The following is a 20,237-nucleotide window of genomic DNA, read 5'->3' as shown; positions in this document are numbered from 1 at the left end:
GACAAAGTGTGCCAGTTTCCCTGCATCCTCGCTGTTCGTCCGCCACACAATGAAGCGTATTTAACGCCTCGAAACAACTCGAGTGAAAACATCTCGACACGAAAACGTTACGACGTCGATAAGACACGAATTCCGTATCTGATAAAAACGAGGCGCTCTCGAGGCCCTGACTCTTTCTATTTCGAAGCTTAATAAACGCCAAAAGGTTGGGGACAAGAAGATTTCTATTCGGGGAACCCTACACGAGTCTGATTTTCATCTTCGATACGGTCAAATGATAAAAGTTACGTTCCCCGAATGTTCATGGTTAGCTCCGTTCATGGCTCGTAACTTTTTATTCTCCGTCGCGAAGTCTGGAACGTAAACGTGAAATAGTATCTTTGCTTCCTCCGACGACAATCGCATCGATAAAGATATAGCCTAATACATCGTCGAGTCGCTAAAACGCGCTATCATTGAAAATTCGATCGAAGCAATTTTAACGAGAAAGAAGGAAACGACAGGCGAGCTAGCGCATACTGGTGAGGTGAATAGGGAACGGCTAGTCATAAGAAGAAATATATGCAAAATAATTCCACGGGTGTATCGAGTCGCCGTGAAACCATAACAATGTTTCTTGCTGGTCGATCGTACGTAGCCTGGCGAACATAAATTGCGAGCCGTAAATTCGACGGGGCGTTGATAAATTTCCAACAAACTTCTATTCGCCGCGAATGTATACATATATTCCATGGCGGATACCGACTGGATTATTGGAACTCGAAGCCGCTTCATTTCCCGTGTCGAGTACTCTTCACGGTGTTCATTTAACCGACACCGTTGTTGCATATGTTCGCGCATATCGATGTAGCGCGATGAAATATCAACTCTTAAGTAATAAAGCTTTTCAGTCCGTTACTAAAAAATGCTCCTCGAGCCTACAAATAGTACATAGAACGTTAGTACCCGTTGGTCGGTGTTTATTCTGAGCCACTTGCACGAAATATGCGGCACAATCAAATTCTGATCCTTCGACTCGAGTTCCTTTCAACGAACTAAACATCGAAGTAGTAGCTTTAACGCGTTTGAAAACATGCCGTCGGAGCAGCTTCGTAGACCGTACTTACTCTTCGGCACCTCTCGTGAATCTCGTTTTCAAATCTAGAATGACGATCCTCTTCGCGTGGTAAGTACGCTCGCGACGTAGCCGACAAGCCGCATCCGCGTCAGCTTTCGCATTTAAAGACATTCGAGGCTCGTCTGAAAAGATTTTCCATTTCCAAAGCGGTCTCGTCTCTATCTCTCTCTCTCTTTTTCGCTCGCTAAGAATCTCAGCCTCGGGTTTCCTTTCCGTTTTTACCTTCCTTTTCTCTCCACGACTCTATCCTTACTTTCGCGACTCTTCTTTCACGATAAATCTTCGATGCGAAGGGACTGTCGGCCTTTTTTTTTTCTTCTTTTCTTTCTCTCTTTCCCTCTTCCGGTAGCGCAACGCGAGGTTAATGTCGCGTACAGGTCGACTCAGCTCTCTGGCGAAAGCTAATGTTCCGTCGTGGATTCGGTAGGAATAATCTTTCGCGCGTCGAGAGACTTTCGAGCAAGAATATTTCTTGTCCTTCCGTTCGCTGCTCGAATACGTCTATTTGACCGTGAAATGTTCCCGAAATTTCAACCGCGAGGCCACTGTAAATTCATTGAAAAGTTACAGTTTTCTTTGCAAAATAGTTCGTAATATGCTCGAATCTTCTTATTATAAGCAATTAAGATTATCGAAAGCAGATACATTCGTTAATGCACAAAGGATCCCGACAATTACGTTCGAAGAAGTGACGGCTTACGGTCGAGATGTCGCTCAAGGAAGCGTAAGACACACTGAAACGGAAGAGAGAAACGAATCCTCAAAATTCATTGAATAACTTCTACGAGTCCCTTTGATACCGCGAGGCGGAACATTTTAATGGAAGCTTCCCTTTATTACCGGCAAACTTTCCTCCCTCTCGACACCGTAACTGCTTCTTTGTCAGCTGGACGGCCATGGTATCCTCTGATTCTGCAGAAAATCTGCCAATCCTTTATTCGATTCTCTAGGAAATTGCGAAATGTCTTCATAATCGCGATCTTCTCCGTATCTTTTATCTTTTAATTATAAGTATTTTCAATTTAAACGATTTAATCGCGTCCATTATTTGCCGTTGAAAATAGAAGAACTCGTAACGCCTAGTGAACTTTCCACTTTTATACGAAAAAAAAAGGCGAAAAATGGCAATTTCATAAGATTCTTATTCCTTCGAACGAGATGTAAAAGGAATGTCCTCTAGCATCGAATCCTATCGACTACGAGAAATTTGATTTATCGTTGTTCTCCTGTTCGTCGCCGACGGCACGACGAAAAGTGAGACCCGTTCGCGACATCGAGACATTTCCCTGTTATCCTCTTGATTAAGTCGAACGTTACGCTTGTCCTGGCTAAATAAGCTTGGTTGGTTCGTTAAGAAATATGTAGCTGTTTTCGTTAACGAACCGACGCTATCTCACGAGTATCGCGCGATGTTTCAGTGTTTCCAGACGACACCGAAGCTTTGCTAGCTGCCTCCAGAGGTTTCTCAACACTTTGACGCGACTCAAACAGATTTATGCGAAGAAGCTTAACTAGTTTCTAATTAATTTTACTTGGCTAATTTAATCCTCTGGTGCTTCCTCTATGGTGCTCACTGCACGATAGCCAACGGTAAAGTTTCATAAATAAATTTTATTTTATTTATTTGGAATATCTTCGCGAATTCGATTTCGATTATTCGTATACAACTTTTTATTCGTGTCAGAAGTTTCAAATTTCTTTCATAACCGTTGTACCGGTTCTAAAACCGTTCAACCTCCGGTAAACCGAATAAACTGAGCGAACGTTAGGCCGCAAAAGATCGCTTTCGACAAACAAGTAAAGGAAAAATTACCACCGTTTATCATAATTTTGGGACGCATAAAGGGATAATGTAAAGGAATGATCCAAAGAAAAACATGAAACGATAAACGCGCGTTTAATGTCCAGCCGTTGAAACATAGCCGAGTCCGTTCACGAGAAGGAAAACGCTGGCAACCGTACGCTTCCGGTTGACTTGAATCTCCTGTAAAACTCTCGCGTTATGTTTGCCGTGGCATGGAAATAGAAACAAAACTATCGGGGTTTTGTTCGAGCTTCAGAGACCACGGTCCAAAAGAAACGCGTCCGGCGGGAAGAAGTAAATTAAAAACACGACTACTCGCCGCGCCGCGCCGGTGCGCTCGACAAAAAGCACAACCGAATACTTTTTTAACGTTTCCACGTACTTTTCGAATAACAAAACAGATTCCTCGTTAGCGTATCCTCTGTGTACGGAATATCGAGACTTCTATTTTAAATTATCGAGCATATTATATCCCGATAACGGTAATGAAGCGTTAATTCGATTTGACGCGAAATAGCGGCACGTTCGGAGCGATCAATTCGGGGTTAAGTGAAAGCAGCAACGTAAACGCAGAAACGATGAGTCAGACGATCGACGTGGCACTCGAACGGGCCAGATCAGAGAGCAAAGAAAAGTCTCGTGAATAATTCAACGAGCACGGACAAAGCAGAATACTTGGATACGACGAAATCCCAGCCGAGAAATCGAACTCATCCATTCTCGTTCCTAGGCTACCTTTACACGCGTGCCAACGATCATTTTCCAATGCGTACTGCAGCTGTATCGTAACTGAAAGGATAATGGATCAGGAACCCATCAATATATCAATTTTCTGTCCATTTTCCGCGATATTCGCTTATAGAGAACAACGATCTCGTCGATCATCCGATGCCATCGACATTTTACAATTTATACTTTACAAATATGTATAATGTTAACGTGTTCCGTTCTATCGAATATACATATTCTTATATTTGTTAAGAAGACATTTCTATTTAGACATTTCTAAAGCGACGCTTCGTTTCGTAGCTTGCAAGCAGCTGTCCAGATCGGTTCAGGGGATCTTCGGACCTTCCGATCCTCTTCTGGGTGCTCACATACAAAGTATATGCGAGGCTCTGGACGTCCCGCACCTAGAAGCTAGGGTCGACTTCGAACCGACGTTTAAGGAGTTTAGTATAAACCTCTATCCCTCGCAGGACCACTTGAACAAAGCCTTCAAGGATCTCATGTCTTTTTTAAACTGGACCAAAGTGGCAATTATCTACGAAGAGGACTACGGTAAGCTATTTTACTATTTCGGCCGGTATAGAAAACGATTTTCTCGATCGATCAAAGAAGTTGGTTATTTGGGAATCTGGAAACGGAGAAATATAGTGATTCGGAAATTTCCAAGTTCAGTCATTAATACCACAAGGTATTAAAAATTTAAAAGCACATGTAATCATGGCGAGTTTGCATCTATCGTTTACAAGGAAAACTTTCGGTTAGCCGATTAAACGTTCCGTCTGATCGAATGGGTACAATATGCTTTTGTGTTGGAGAGTTTTGCAAAAATTTCTATCCAAATTTACTCCGCTTCTTGCTTAACTAAGCCCGGCGAACTCTAATGGAATTGCAAGCTCGCGACGCAGCTCGACCACAGAATTTCGATTAGTGGTTGGCTGCGGCATGACAGACGAGTTCGCGTTAGGTATATCGTTCGTTTCGACACGAACGACACACTCGAAGTGAGAAAAGCGCGTGAAGCTCGCAAGTGAAAGAGAGAGAGAGTCGAAACCTCGGAAGGTGAGCATTGAGACTTTACGCTACTGAAAATTAGTTATCGTCGTGGAAGATTAATGATCGTGGAAGCTCGATGAACTTCGAGTACAATTTGTAAGATTTACCGTTTAAACGGTTAAAATCGCCAAGACTTTCTCTCGACACGTTCGGGCAACGAAGAGCTTCGGTAATTTCTAAATAAGATACGATATCAAAGATGTTATATGATTAGATAGAACGAGTGAGAAAATGGAAAATGAACCGTGAAATTGTCGATTAACTACGGAACACCGGGTATTTTGGTGGTAAACGAAAAATCAGTCGCCCTGCTGACAAATCTTGTGCGATTTTACGCGACAGAGTTCCGTTATGCGCGTGTGCGGATGACAGGCCGACATTTCAGCATCGCGCAGACATCAACTTCCGCCGGCTGAATCCGACGGCCTATTTGCATAGGGGCGCATCACGCAGTTAAAAAAAAGGCAGCGTAATGACTAGTCTGTATGACACGGTACGCCATCACCGAGAACGTTGTTCCAGTGATTCCTTGGAGAGCTCTACTCGTACGTTTGAAAATCTACTTGTGCCTCTGATATTTGCTTCGTTGTTCCGACACCGGCGCGATCCTTGCCATTGCCTCAACTTTTTTGCACATAAATTTTACGCTATCGCGAACTTTGAATTTGCTTGGAAATTTACTTATAACTTTGATACTCTACGAAAATACGTATTCACGGACACTTTGTTAAAAGTGACTCGATTGTCGAGGTATAGAATAATCGTTATTCGAAATTACCTTCCTTGATTGGACGACGTAATCGTCTCCTCTATAAACGAAGAAAAGACTGAAAAAAACCGTCGGTTTTTACGTCACCTTGAAGACTATGACAACGTCGATCATAAATTCCTTCGCCGGCTTACGGTATCTTCTTGCAACAGGGCGGCAGTTGCTATCTTGGAGAAAAAATCTTATTCCGGGCAGTATTTTGTCGAAATTCGAATTAATCTTCTAACTAAATGCTGCTCGTGAAAAAGTAACTTTTATGCCATTCAATTATTTCTCCGTAACGTTATACAATGTCTCTGGTGAAGTAAAAGACTCGACGAACCCGTAGTTAAAATTCTTCGAAAAAGATAAAAGAAGGGTGTATTCCTTTCCGATTCTTCTTCACTGCATGTAGTTTTTGCATTGTGCAACGCTACCATAAATTTCTTGCTACGCGTATCGTTCAACCCTTGGCTCGTCCGAGTTGTACTTTAAACCAGACTTTACCTCATACCATAACCCTTGTAACCTCTCTTCTCCTTTCTGTCTACCCTGTTGTGGCTTGAAACGTATACCGAAGTACAAGCAGGAAACCTGTGTGCGGGTGCATTCACCGGAAACCGGCGAGCGATAATTGGAAACCACGTCTAAGAAGAGGCTTGTTATCTTTCAATTTCGCGTTTCAGCGATGCTAACGGATAAATTATTTCACGGGATCATTCATTATTTAACGCGTTGATTGCTATCAAGTTTATCGGTTAGGGTTAAGCCGAATAATAATTCTCTTCGGTAATAAGTTCTCTTTTACGCTACTAAATTTTCTTCGCTTTTAACTTTATCACGGATATTTATTAACTCGAAAATTTGTAAATTTCCAAAATTTTTCATATGTTGAGTCGACGATTTACGAAACGATAGAACAAATTATGACGAACGAACGGAACCATTTTGAAATACGACCTCTTGTAGCCACACCGTCGAAAAGAAAAAGAAATATTTCAAATTTTCCACGACTCTTCCGGCTATTTCTGTTATGTACGATTAGTCGGTCTTCGAGTCGGTCGCGTGGAGATTTAATGCGACGGAAAGGTCGATGACCATTTTCCAAAGCGCTTTCCGAACGGGTCAGTGGATTCGTGAATTCGAATGGGTGACGGCAACCTGTCGAAAATTTTCGACGAACGTTCGCGATCACGCGATTGAAAATGAAAAGCGTCATAGCCAGCCGACGATCGACATCGACTAGCTCGCGATTTTCTGCGACGAAGCGAAAATCATTTAACGCTTGACCCTCGTTCGAAATCTATTCTTACAACGATCGTTGTAAAAGACTCGTTGAAATTTTCTAGCGAATTTCTCCCGTCGAGCACTGTACTTGGAGTAATATTCCTTATTTGTTCCCAGGATTATTCAAGTTACAGGACCTCGTGAAATCACCGCCTTCCACGAGGACAGAAATGTATATTCGACAGGCAGGTCCTGGATCCTATAGGCAAGTGCTTCGAGAAGTAAGACACAAGGAGATTTACAAGCTCATCGTCGACACCGATCCCGCGCACATGCAACAATTCTTTCGAGCGGTGAGTCGATCGTTTGATCGGTATCGCGAAACGATATTCAATACCCTGAGCGAGTATTAAAAGTTCGAAACGTCGATTGCCATCGCAGTCCTTCTATTCTGTAAGTAGGAAGGAACAGAGAACGAGTGAGAAGTAATTATAGCTTGCAACTTAAACGGGATTAAACGGCAATCAAGTAGCAAACGAAATGGTTTATTTCGAAAGTTTAACGAAAGTTGCGAGCAAGCAACACTCTGTCGAACGAATTCATCTTGTTACTTGTTCTGTTATTCGATTGCCTCGAAATCTCCTTTGGTATTATTCGTTTCTTGACCGTAATTTCAACGCGAAATAATAAGATAACAGAGACCGAAAAGGATTCCGAGCGCTAAGAGGAAGGCAATTTGCTCGAAACGTCGTCGCAATTAAATTTAGCGATAGTCTCGAAAACTCGAATTCTAGGCTATTCTTCGACGTTTCGCTTTTTCCTCGATAAGACACTTAGATTCTCCCAAGCTGATTCACCGCGGCTACGGTCATACGGAATGAATTTTTCTGCACGAGTGGATCGTAATACCAAATATATTATTTATTCATTGTTTCGCTGGTTGCCGTTGCAAAAAACGAGGCGAAGCGGAAGTTTAAAATCGTTTAAAAAAATACAAGTAAGGTAGGAAAACGTGAAGCGGCTTTCGAATGTGGAAACCCATCTTTTATTTCGTGCTCTTTTTTATCGCTCTGCAATAAAAATCTGTTAACTAAAACATCTATAATAGACAAGTACAAAACACGGTTAAAAATTTGATTACCTGCCATCGAAAACAGCCATACGCACTCTGGCACTGGTCAATTTTTTCAGTCGCGATCTCTTAACAATTTAATTGTTCGATTCGATGCTTTACATCGTTACTTATTGAACGCGTATGAAATTGACAATTTCAAAAGGTAATCGACGAAACAAACGTACTGTAAAATAGCTCCGAATAACGTATTAATTTGCAGCTGATGATATAACGAAAATATCCGGATAAACGTTTCATCTATATTCTTTGTACTAATTGACTGCCTTTTTACAGTTTAATTCGATACGAAATATCCAATTGCCGAGTGATTAATTTTATATTAATATCGATGTAAAGTTTATGTAATTCGTGTTCGATAAACGATAAAGTCCAGCGTGGCACGTATTATTTATACGATTCATCGACTCGTGTTATACTTTTTATAGCATTGCGAAATTGACCATTTTGCATAGAATTTTTGGATAAGAATCGAAATATGCTTCGAAACGAGGAGAATCGTGAAAAATTATTGGTAAGGTTCGATCGATCGTGACTGAGAAGAAGCCACGATCGAGGCAGAGAAACCGATGCTTTCCGCAATTATCGGTCCTTTTATCCGCTAGAAAAATATGCATAATCCTCGAGAGCCGACGCGATGTGCCGGAAATTGCACGGTACCGTGAACCGTTTTCCGTCGAAACGATCGCACAGTTTTAGAGTTTTGGAGTTTCGTCGACGCGCAGGACAAAAATGTTCTCCTCGTTTATTCGAGGGAAATCTGCGCCTGGTGCAATTGGCTTTTACGATGAACTCGCGTATAAAGGGATTATCGCGTGCAATTCGGCACGAATAACGCAACGATCGCGAGAAAGAAGAAAATGTTTTTGCCCGAAATTCATCGGAATTATGAAGAATTTTTGGCATCCCGTTCTCTTCGATCCGATCCGGCCTAGAGCTTAAATTTCCTTACGATTCTCGTATCGTAATGTGCGCAAATGAAAACGAAAAAGAATTGAAACATACTCGATATAAATCTGTTATAGGATAAAAAGCGAAGCAAGAGCATTTCATATCCGGCTTTACGGATCATTGCCTATTCAACTCGACGAGAAGCCGGTGAAATTTGTTCAATTTTAATTGCACCACGTTTATTAACGGGAAGTCGATGGATAGAAGGACGGAATGGTTTCATGGTTCGAATTCCATCCTCGGTTCTCGTTGGATCCGTCGAGAGGGGCAATCTTGGCTCAGACGTGGTCGAAGGAAACCCGTTATTTGCATGCTTGGTCCATTGGGAATTCCTGCGGATATTCCTCGTTGCTTGAGTAATCAAAAAACGTTCAGGCTTTCTTACGATCCTCACTGTCTTTGCGCGTTTCAGCCGCTCCTTCTGCCCTCTTTTATGAATAAAGTCATTTTCTAGGGTTCTTTTTCAAAAAATTCCCTCGATTTTTCCTTTAAGCAAATTCTTTTTCATCGGAAACCGTAACAACGAGTCGTGATTATGTTCTACGAGAAAAAAAAGTAAAGTATATTATTAACCGTTTGGAAATGTCGAAATTTCAATATTTCAATATTTCAATATTTAAAGTATTCATACTTAACATTGTATTACACGTACACTTAAGCATCGGCAATATATGTAGATAGTATCGATTATTTAAGGCTTCCATAAGACTGAAAACGAAAAGTTACGAAGCAAATGTTTTTGTCGAAAATTACGATCGTATTGGAAAGATAAGGTATTAGACGGCGAAACCTTCCGATGGACCACTTTAACCGATTGCGTTCGTCGATCGTTTAGAAGATTCTTCCCTAAACGCGATGCTAAAGTGGTTGTCGTACGAATACAGTTTTATCTACACTATTCGGGGTGTTGGAAATAACGCAGCAGTGACTTGATACTGAAACTATAAATAAGATGATTCGGGTCGATGGCTACGCGTATTTCAATAAATATTCGTCGTACCTTGGAAAAAAATGACAAGTTGAATTCCCAAGGTTATACGATTTTATATTTCGTGTTCTTTTACTCTCGGTCAATCTTCTGGTACGAAAAGAAAAAACTATTTTTATTGTTATTTTCTGTAGCAAATAACAATACGTCGTGAAACATAGAGAGCAAAAGGTATATACGCGACTAATTCGAGCCGTTCTCTGCTTTTCAGATACTCCAGCTGCAGATGAACGATTACAGATACCACTACATGTTCACCACGTTCGTAAGTATTTGTTTAGTCTCTGGTATACTGTTTTCGCGATGAAAGTTAGAACTCGCCTTTGCAACCTTTCCGAGGAAACTCGCTGTACACGGTACACGGGTACGGTCCACGAACCCTTAACCCTTTTCAACTGTTCCCGTTTTCTATCGATTGCCACGTTCTTATAGTATTGTTTCGATACTTTTCAACATTCCAATAATTCTACGCGTTCGTATTAAATTTATGAAATTATTCCGAAGCAATCACCTTGATACCCCCCGAATAACAATTATTTGTCGACTAAACCCAAATTAAGATGGACAATTAACGGATAAAAATTTTGTGATGCTATTGCGTAAAATCTGGGAACTTGAATCCGTTGTTGTACACGCCATTGAATTTCCAGCTGCAGAGCGGTTCAACAAAATAGAAATTTATTTGCGTTCGATATTCGAGGACAATGCTCGGCCGCATTTGACGTTCGAAATCGTTGCAAATCCATTAGGTTTTCGATTTTCAACGAGCACTCTGCTATTTGAATTTGAATCGTGTAGCTTCTGTAGGTGACGCGTCTGGCTCGGAAACACGATTTGCAAAAATATTCGAAATATATATATACATACATATATGTTTGTACAAAAACGAAAAATGCGTAGAGGAATATATGTATGATAAAATTGAAGAGAATTTTCTTAAAGACGAAACCGTGTGTATATAAAAGTACTATCAATCTTTTATCTAATAGCGTCGACCTTTTCTTGTTCAATGTTTAACGATTACAGGAACGCTCGTGTCGTGCAATCAGCAATCACGTAAAAAAATCGCGATCAGAGGTTGCGTTGGAAATGAAAAGAAACATCGGGACGGTGTTGTTACACTCTGTCGCAACGTTTATTCGGACAGGTGATCGTGCGAGTATCGGAATTTCGATAGACCAGTAAATTGTGCGATCGTGTTCTCCGATACGAACACATCGTTCACGAATTGACACGAATTAACCGGATGGTGTTTGTCTATCAATGACCGCCTCGAGTGAATTTCACCGTGAAATTCTAAATGTTCGTGTAATCCTCGATCGCGAGTTGCAAGCCTGTCAAGGCTCGTTTAACGCGTAAAATTAATTAACAACGATCGCGAATCAACATATCGCACGTTGCTTTTGGCGCGGTACAATTAATGATCGATTAATTAATAGACGAGGAAGATCGTGACTTTACTAACGGATCAGTGCTCCTTTAACGCCGTGAATCGCCGCAGCGGCCGATCAATTTCGAGTGGACGAATTAATCTGTTCGAAACAATTAGAGCCGCGAATCGTTACGACGTTCATGACCGAGTAAATATCGATGAAGAATTCGCGAACGAGCAACGAGCGAATAATCGAAATTACGAGTTCAGGCCAGATCATTGTTTCGTCGTGCGTTCTATAACCTATTATTCCATCGTGACTTGTGAGAGAATAAACTTGAGGGTTCTCTATTTTGTAATTATCTATTCGACTATCCGCACATTTCCCGGTCAGCCCTTTCGGTATTGTTCGAAACGAGAACATTCCTGTTCCGTGAAAGATATTTAAACTCAATTACGATACTCTAAACACCAAGTATTCGAACTCCTCGATCCAGATTCGTTTACCGCTTATACTGCTACAACAACAGGGTTAGTAAATGGAAATAGATTCTGCATCGCGGAGCAACGCGTTTAAAACGACCTTTCAATTTTCTGGTTCGACTTCAATTTAATCCATTATTTATTAAAAGAAGTTTACGCGATCGATATCCACGGTAGAAGATGTTAAAAGTTATCGTCTTTCGAGAAACGGAACCATGTACAATCTATATCGTGTATATTTCTAGTTTAGGTGTTGGTTGAAGCTCCATTACTCGATTTCAAGGCTCGTTACATAAACATAACCGTGGCTCCTGGAATAAATCACTTGTCCGGGGGCATGGCACGACTTTCCGCAACGACGAAGATATCGCGCTTCGAGAGAGAAATAGCGCGCGGTCGGGACAGGAAAAGAGAGGCGAAAATCGTGTCGAGACGGATGAGGTTGATTTCAAGGGTAGAGAAATTCTTTCGGAACGGAAACTAACTTTATCTGTCGACTCGGTGCGCGACGATGGTCTAACTGAACGTTATTTAAATGGAACATCCTCTGAGAACATGGAGTCGTTATAAATCGCATTTATAATAGGAAATTATTGTACTTGAAATACGAAATATATTGCATTTGAACGAGAAACATATGTTGACAGGACATCGAAACGTTCGATTTGGAAGATTTTAAATACAACAGCGTGAACATGACCGCGTTTCGTCTGGTGGACCTGGAGGAACCGAAGGTGGCGGAAGTTCTCCGACAGATGGAACGCTTCCAGCCGATTGGCCACGCGATCCTCAACAAAACCGGAGTTATCCAGGTTGGTGGAAAGTTCATATAACTTCGGGCTCCGGAAGTCGCTGTTATCGTGGAACGTCCCGAAACTCGTTGGCCGTTGCTTGTTGCAACGGAAAACGATTTTCTCTCTTTCCATCACCGATCACGCCAACTTTCGATCGGAGGATCGCATACTCGACATTCTTTCGTGCGGTGGCGCGCTCGTATCTTTCTTACTTTTCAGCGTCAAACTTTACTTTCGTAGGAAATATGCTAGAAAAATTCGAGCGTGTTACGAGCAAAGTTTCTGTGATTATTTTACAACGAGAATCTCGTATGTATGAAATTAATCTGATCGTTAAACGCGTTACATTGTTTGCCATGTAAATTCAGAGGTACGTTTCATATTTACATTCGACTTTTAAAGGGATTCTTTAATCTAAGTTTCCCTTTTTAACGAAAAACAACCGTGAACGCTCGATTAAAATAAAGTTTTTGTATTCCGTTGTTTCACGCGTATATAGTCTTGCCACTCGCTTTTCAAATCTTTATTCCAACAATCCAGCAGAATCCGATGGAAGCATCGAACGTATAAAGTATAAAACGAAATGAAAAATTGAAGAACGATTTAAATATTAATTCTTTATAGAAACAAATGAGCAGTTTAAATTTAAATGAAAAAGTGTTATTCGATGAATAAAACTTGCAACGATCTGACCGGTAAAGCTTATCGTAATGCGCGTATACACTTCCCAAAATCGATTGTTTCGCTGTTTACGTAACATGTTGCGAATAAGCACAGGAATTAAATGTATCGAGTGCGTCGGTAAAACCGTGTTTGATCGACAAAATGTGAAACGCTTTCTCAGCCAAGGGGAAACGTATGTTTCAGGCAGAACCAGCTCTGGTGTACGACAGCGTGCAGGTTTTCGCGCACGGTTTGGCGGCGTTGGACCGCAGCCATGACCTGAGGCTCGCTAATTTATCGTGCGAGAAAGAGAAACCCTGGGACGACGGTCTCTCTCTCTACAACTACATTAACGCCGTACGTACGTTCTATAATTTTTCATTAGCGGATGACTCGTTCGCAACGAAGCCCTCGATACTCGAACAGGGGGAAAGACATCGGCTGGGACCTTTATTACCTCGACAGAAACCGCGAATAAGGGTAGAAAATGGTATTCGGATAACTAGGAAAAAAATTTCAATTCTGTCGAAACATATTTCTTGAGAAAAAGTTTCTGAGATAGACTCGCGAAGATTGATATATATACATATATATATATGTATACGCGGAAAATAGCGAATCATCGCGTGTAAAAAAATCCATGGCCAATGGAGATGCGAGGCGAGAACTTTTCTATACTATTTATTTTCCACGAAATTTGCGCTCGTTGCAATTAAGAAAATTAAATAGCGGATCGTTTCCACCGAATTTGTCGATAAAGCGTTTCCTGACATTCTCTCTTCCTCCAGGGCTTTTTCCTCCTTTAATTTTGCATGCATTACGGAATGATACAATATCGCATCTTTAGATTTTTTGTCTATGCATTTCTTCTATTAATTTTGGCAATTTACCGGAATAATTGTTGAATTTCAACGGCATAAATATCGAACGTGTCGCGCATGCAAACCGCGTACGTACTTATGTTTGACCGACATGCCAGGACAATACATCAACGAGCAGTCGACTCGGACGATAAAGCACGTTACATAACGATACCTCCTGGTTCTGCCACTCTTCTCGGTAATTTACGAAGCAATTTTTCCAAAGTCGTTAAATTGTTCTGATTTTTTACTTCCACACCCTCGTAAATGTCGCGTCGCGTCGCATCGCGTCGTTTCGATCGTTCGATATTACTTTAAAGTTTACGAGCGCAAGGACGAAAAACTTGTTTCTATCAGATTGCGAGCGTTAAATTTGAAGTTAGGTCGGGAGCCGATTTTCGAGATTGAGGTTAATTAATCGTGACTGCTAATCGGATTACCCGATTTCGTTTATACGCGTGTTAAATACGCGCAATTAATTTTCAATTCTTTACACTTCCACGATCAGTGATTTTTCATGCACAGAATAACGCGGAAGTTACCCGCAGTTGTAGGCAGTTTTTCAACCGATTAACAATGGTATACGAAGGGAAAGCGTTTCGATAGACAGAATTCGTAAATTATTCAACTTTCTATAGAGTTCGGCTCTTTCGTTTAAAAAATTAATCACTGTATCGAGTTTTCAACGGTTCGCGAAACTTGTTGCAAGCACACTTGTTTACATGACAGGATTTGAAAAACGTACAGTTGCATTTTAACGACATGTTTATTCGACTTTAACGAGGGCTCAACAAATTTGCCGATCGCAAAATAACCCGTTGACTATTTTACGAGGTAGCCGGATGAAAAACTTTTTAAACAATTTAAGATTATACTATTTACAGGCGCAAATGCGAATTTGACTCAAGTTACTTGGTCGATAATTCGCTTCCGCCGCTGAAACATAACTTTTATTGAACGGACTAACAACAACGTTCGAAAGTAATCAAGAAGCGAAGAAGTTTCTTACTTTAAACGACGCTATTTAAGCCGGATATCGTTCGAAACGCACAACTTGCAAGCCCAGCAATGATTTACGACCTTTTTGCGTCGAGTGGAAGCAAGAACCGAGTCGTTGCAGACGTTGATACCTTAACAATTCCACTCCGTTTAATTGCATTCTATAGCGTAGTAAGAAACGAATTTATGATGTACCAAGTTCGTCTCGAGTCAACGAACGAACAAAATAACAGATTCGAAACTTCGAAACATATTTTACGCGATGCAAGTAATTCCACGCGTCAGTTCGAAAAATTTTCCGACCTACAACTCCATCCACGGCGATATAACGAGAATCTACTGTATCGCATATTGTTGGTAATCGAAATACACGACGTAAGCTTTGAACGTAAACGAACGAGAAGAGAGATATTGCCATTGCTGATTGACAAGTAATTGAGTTTCGATGAAAAAAAAATGTATCGAAGCACGAGCGATGCACATAATATAGATCGTATTATTTTTAAAATACCTATGGAAACAACGTTTTCAATTGTCACGGTATTTCGGAAATGTTTGCACTGTTTCGCACGGTGCAGCACGGTGCAGCAGTTATTCGAACGCATCCGGGCGCTAAATTCTCGGTTCATTTATCAAGGAAAGCGTTTAATTTATGCAGAATATGTGCACTGTAGTTCATTAATCGATACGTAACTGCAAACCGAATGACACACCGATTCTGTCGATAAATTATCTGCAACGCGTGCAGCTATTGGTTTTGACCCATGCTTCGTTAATACGTTATTCGTATGAATGTGTACTTGAAACGCTATTTTTCAACAAAGTGGTAGAAAAAAGGTAACTAATGGTAAACAGAATCACCGCAGAATCCTAGAAGAAAAGTTTTCCTAGAAAAAAAAGATATTATCGAATAACCTATAGCAGGAAATGGCTAGATCGGTAGATCCCGAAATTCGGAAATTACTCGAGAGCCATTTCCTCGTCGTCGGTAAGCGATTTCGAGCGACGAAGTCTGTAAACTCGCGTCTCTCGAGTAGAATGCGAGCGTCGAACTAGCCCGAAAGTTCGAGCAATATTCGCTTAATAAACCCTGCTACGAGTCTTGTCCACAAATGGAACGTGAGCCGTGCTTCTTGTACGGGCTTTAGCACGTGTTATTAGCGCAGACCGGGGAAGGGCGGCGAGAAATTTAACGAGACGGCCCGAGACGCCGCGTCGAGTCCAGTTTGCTGAAAAATATGATCGCGTGGGTTGCTTTGGGAGAGAAAAGTTGGCTCTGGGTAGAACAAGATTGAAAGAAACGAGACAAAGGAAATCGCGAAGAATTCGAATAGCTTCGGAAATTTCGACACCGTGTCGCCGCATGGAAAATAAATCCTGAATTACGATACGAAATTGGGCCGCGTTTAATTTTCGCTATAGTTTTAACAACCGTGCAGAAAACAAAATAGTCAAGAAATTGTATAAATCTCAGTTTCTGTTATTAAAATCTTGGGAACGCAGCGCGGCAATTTGGAGAGGAATTCACCTCGTATCTTATTTTAACAACGTTCCGACCATTGTTCTGCTGCTCTTTGAGCTTTATTATGAAGGTTATAGAGACTTTTGTTCAACATTTTTAACAAACTTGTTAACTGTCTTGGAAAAGAACAATAACTTCCTTCTCAGCAAAGATGTACATAAGTATTTTGTTAACATTATTTAAACAGAAGTCATTAAATTATCTACGAATCATCGTGGGATAAGAGAAATATTTGGAGCTAGTGGATTTTTGAATAATAACGCCAACGTTCCACAACACGAGCAACCGGCTTTTGGAAATTTCGAAATTTTTAGTGTACGGTGCGCCAGATATCCTATTTCCCGCACCTGCCAGCCGTATTTTTTATGGTTCCAGTCCGTAATCCAGCCTTAATCCTTGCCGAGCTATATACCCTTATCAACTTTTTTATTCTTTTATTTCGTTTCTCGTTTCAACTAGCTACGATGTTCATTCATATTCGATACTTGACCTCTTTATTTCGTAAAGCACGACTTTCTAGATACGTGAAAAAAAAAGAACGTTGAAAGCGGAGGAAAATTTCGAAGCAGTCACTCCTCGCTATATAATTTGGATAAGGTAGCGAAGAAAATATATGTATACGATGTAGCGTAAACACGAGGAGGGTAAAGATGCGAGCTAAAGAAAGATAGTCGAGAAGACAAGGAAGACGAAAGCGATCCATTCTCTGTAGCTATTCGCTAAATACGCTGTTCAATTATTCATGTGTCAACGTTGCTTCGCTACTCCGTCTCTCCGCTCGCGTTTGCGGCTTATCGCTGGACGCCTACCAATCTGGCTGCTCCTAGTTGCACGGATACCCTGAGTATTCGTTGGAATATCCACGATTTCTTTCTCTTCCGCCCTCCAGGCTCGATACATCGGTCGATTTTTTTTCGCTACCTTAGACGGGAAAAGCACCGCTGCATTAGGTATAACATGGCATTTGCATTAGACGCGTATCCCGCGGTGCACTTACATGTATGTTCCTAACGCTGTATATCCATATCTACTATGCATACATGTATACCGTGATATAGATCGAGGCTCCCATAAGCTATACGTATCTCCCCAATCTCGTTTTCGAAGCTAGATAATAAAGGTTTAAAAAGCAATTTTACGAAATTCTAAAATGCCTGAAGCGCGTAGTTTTGCTGAAAAATCAGTTTCGCTACTTCCACATTATCGGTATAAAATATCTTGACCGTTCCTCGTTAATATCGTCGTCCACGCGTCGAGATCACGGTCTCGTGTGATTTCGTCGAAATGACCGGACTTTTATTTACAAATTTCGTGGGGATCTCCGCTCGTTTTTTACTGCCACCATTCCGTGTTACGGGACGGACAATATAGATGTTGGCAAACTAGACGAAGCGTATTTCCATCGAGTGGATTCCTCCGTCCACGTACGTTCGCTGTTTGCTCACCAGAGATAGATCGTCGAGTTATTCGAAAGAACGTTCCATCGAGTTTATCAAGCATCGATACAACGACAGGCCAGTCTTTGTCGTGAAATACCGTAGAACGGATAACTTGGTCGTAATCTGAAACGAATACGAACACGCGAGTCCACGTCGTCTGTTCGGCAGGATCGTATTCTCGCGTCGAAAAATTTCGTTTCGCTTACCGTTTGTCTTGTTCGTCTGAAAAATCGATAAACGTTCTCTGCTCTCGGAATATAGCCTGAATTTTTTTCGAAGATGCAAGGTGACGCCGGTATTTGCATAGCGAATCAATCTGTCCGTGTCAACGAATACTAATGTAACTGGAATCTACTCTAAGTAATCCTTCGGTTTCTATGAATTAAATTCTGCGAATTGTATCAGCGATGCAATTATCGGATATCGAAGTACACTCGCGTTCATCCTTTCTTCTCGTAGAAAAGAATATATAATTGTGCTCTCCGTTTCAGATGCCAATGTTTTCTTTCGTTCCAAAACTGAATTTAACATTATTTTAGTTCTATATTGATATTTTCGTCGAACGAATAGCTCAGGTTTCCTGCTAGCCAGCACGTAACCCAAATGCTTTGTCATTTTCAGGAACTAGTTTTTCAAACTTCCACGAACCAACCGAATAGACAATAACAGAAATTATAACGTTCGATATTTCTGCAATTTTGTTTCCGATTTTCCTTTTTTCGTTACTGCGAGTCTATATGAACCTGGCAACAATTAAAAACTATATAGGCATGTGTCTCTTTCATTCGTGGACTTCGATCGTCAGACTGCGCTATATGTATGTACTGGTGGGAAAAAAAATGTAAAATATATGAACGCGATACATGATCATATTATATCGAGTACATGAAAAATACTACCAACGTGTTATCGCAATATTAAAGTAATTATTAGCTAAATAAATATCAAGATTTGAACGGATATGAAGTTATAAGGTATCATAAATGTATAAACATCCGCGGACTAGTAGCTGCATCGTCGGTTAATTTCTATTATGAAAATAACATCAAAGATAGGTACATACATCGAAGCGTAAACGACGAGCTTTTAAATTAGTTTGGATCATTTCCTTTTTTCTCAACCCGGGTAATTGCTTAAGTTTGGCTAAAGAGATCTCCAACTGGTAGAATTTATATCTTGGCAGACATCTCTGCTTGCAATCTAAACTTTCTTTTCGGAACAACAAGTTCATTTGTACGTAGTATTAGTGGAATTCTAATTGAAACGACGCCAAATGAAGCGTATTAAACGTTCATAAATATTTCACGAGAGAGAAAAACTTTTAGTGAAATCATGAAATTTCAGTAGGATAATTTAAATACGATTAAATATGTTGCCCTTTTTCGTTCGACGGTAAACACAGAGTTTACAGGCGTTGTATACATACATAACATATATGTATAGGCGAAAAGTTGACTGCGGTACGATTAGAAAGCGATAAACGAATCGGATCGAGTCGGAATTTAGGGTTACGAACATTTCTATTCGCAGGCAGGTTTACACGGACTAACCGGACATATCGAGTTCAACGAAGGAAAACGGAACAACTTCAAGTTGGACTTACTGAAATTGAAGAAAGAAGAACTGGTGAAGGTGGGCGAATGGAAACCCGGTTCCGGTGTTAACGTGACCGACGTCGGCGCTTTTTACGAGACAACCGCCACTAATATCACTCTGGTCGTCATGACGAGAGAGGTAATTACCACGTTTTATCACCGTCAACGTAACACATCCGTTCGTGCGACATTTCTTCGAGGTGAAAACTGAAAATTATATGGATAGTGGACACACGCGAATTTCCCTTTGCTTCGTATTCAAGTATAGATTAGATGTATAGAGAAATATTCGGATTAACATCTCCTTTAAAAATGTCCGAAAGAAAGCTCCGTTTCTAATCATCGATCACGCGAACTTTCCATCCAAGTTTCGATTACGTGTTCCCGCCGCGTCTCGAGTCGTCCGAAAGAAACTAATTTTACCCTATTCGTCGTCAAAGGTTGGCGAACATCATCCGAGATACGAACCAGAGCCTCGTCTCCTCCATTTTCCAAGATGAAAGGCATGAACGTCGGTAAAAAGAGGGAAGCATCCAGCTTGGAAGCTTCGAACCGAACTCGCGTTAAGGCGTTCGATGATTGCGTATTGCTCTCCATCGTGTTTCATATCGTCTCTTCTTATCAAGGAATAAGGACTCTTTTCTACTCCCTCTCTCTCTCTCTCTCGCTCTTCGTCTCGTTTCCCGCGAAAGAGAAAGTCTCGTTCTTCGCCTGTTCGACAGAGTCTTCCTTTTATCTGTCCGATTTGCTTTTTGCCAGTG

General features: G+C 40.9%; 1 protein-coding gene across 8 annotated transcripts in view; it reads left to right on the top strand.

The window, feature by feature from the left end:
* Positions 1-20,237, top strand: part of LOC100877977 (glutamate receptor ionotropic, kainate 2) — a 139,112-nt gene that overhangs the window by 100,170 nt on the left and 18,705 nt on the right. For all 8 annotated transcript variants that reach the window (XM_076533856.1, XM_076533854.1, XM_076533855.1 and 5 more), the window contains 6 exons: positions 3,951-4,202; positions 6,856-7,031; positions 9,961-10,014; positions 12,252-12,416; positions 13,266-13,418; positions 19,412-19,615. In XM_076533856.1, the coding sequence (XP_076389971.1) occupies positions 3,951-4,202; positions 6,856-7,031; positions 9,961-10,014; positions 12,252-12,416; positions 13,266-13,418; positions 19,412-19,615 (1,004 nt within the window). The remainder of the gene's footprint in view (positions 1-3,950; positions 4,203-6,855; positions 7,032-9,960; positions 10,015-12,251; positions 12,417-13,265; positions 13,419-19,411; positions 19,616-20,237) is intronic.

This window comes from Megachile rotundata, chromosome 7, assembly GCF_050947335.1.
Source record: "Megachile rotundata isolate GNS110a chromosome 7, iyMegRotu1, whole genome shotgun sequence".
NCBI classification, from domain to species: Eukaryota; Metazoa; Arthropoda; class Insecta; order Hymenoptera; family Megachilidae; genus Megachile; species Megachile rotundata.
The sequence above is the reverse complement of the archived record's forward strand: the minus strand, read 5'-3'. Positions and strand labels throughout refer to the sequence as shown.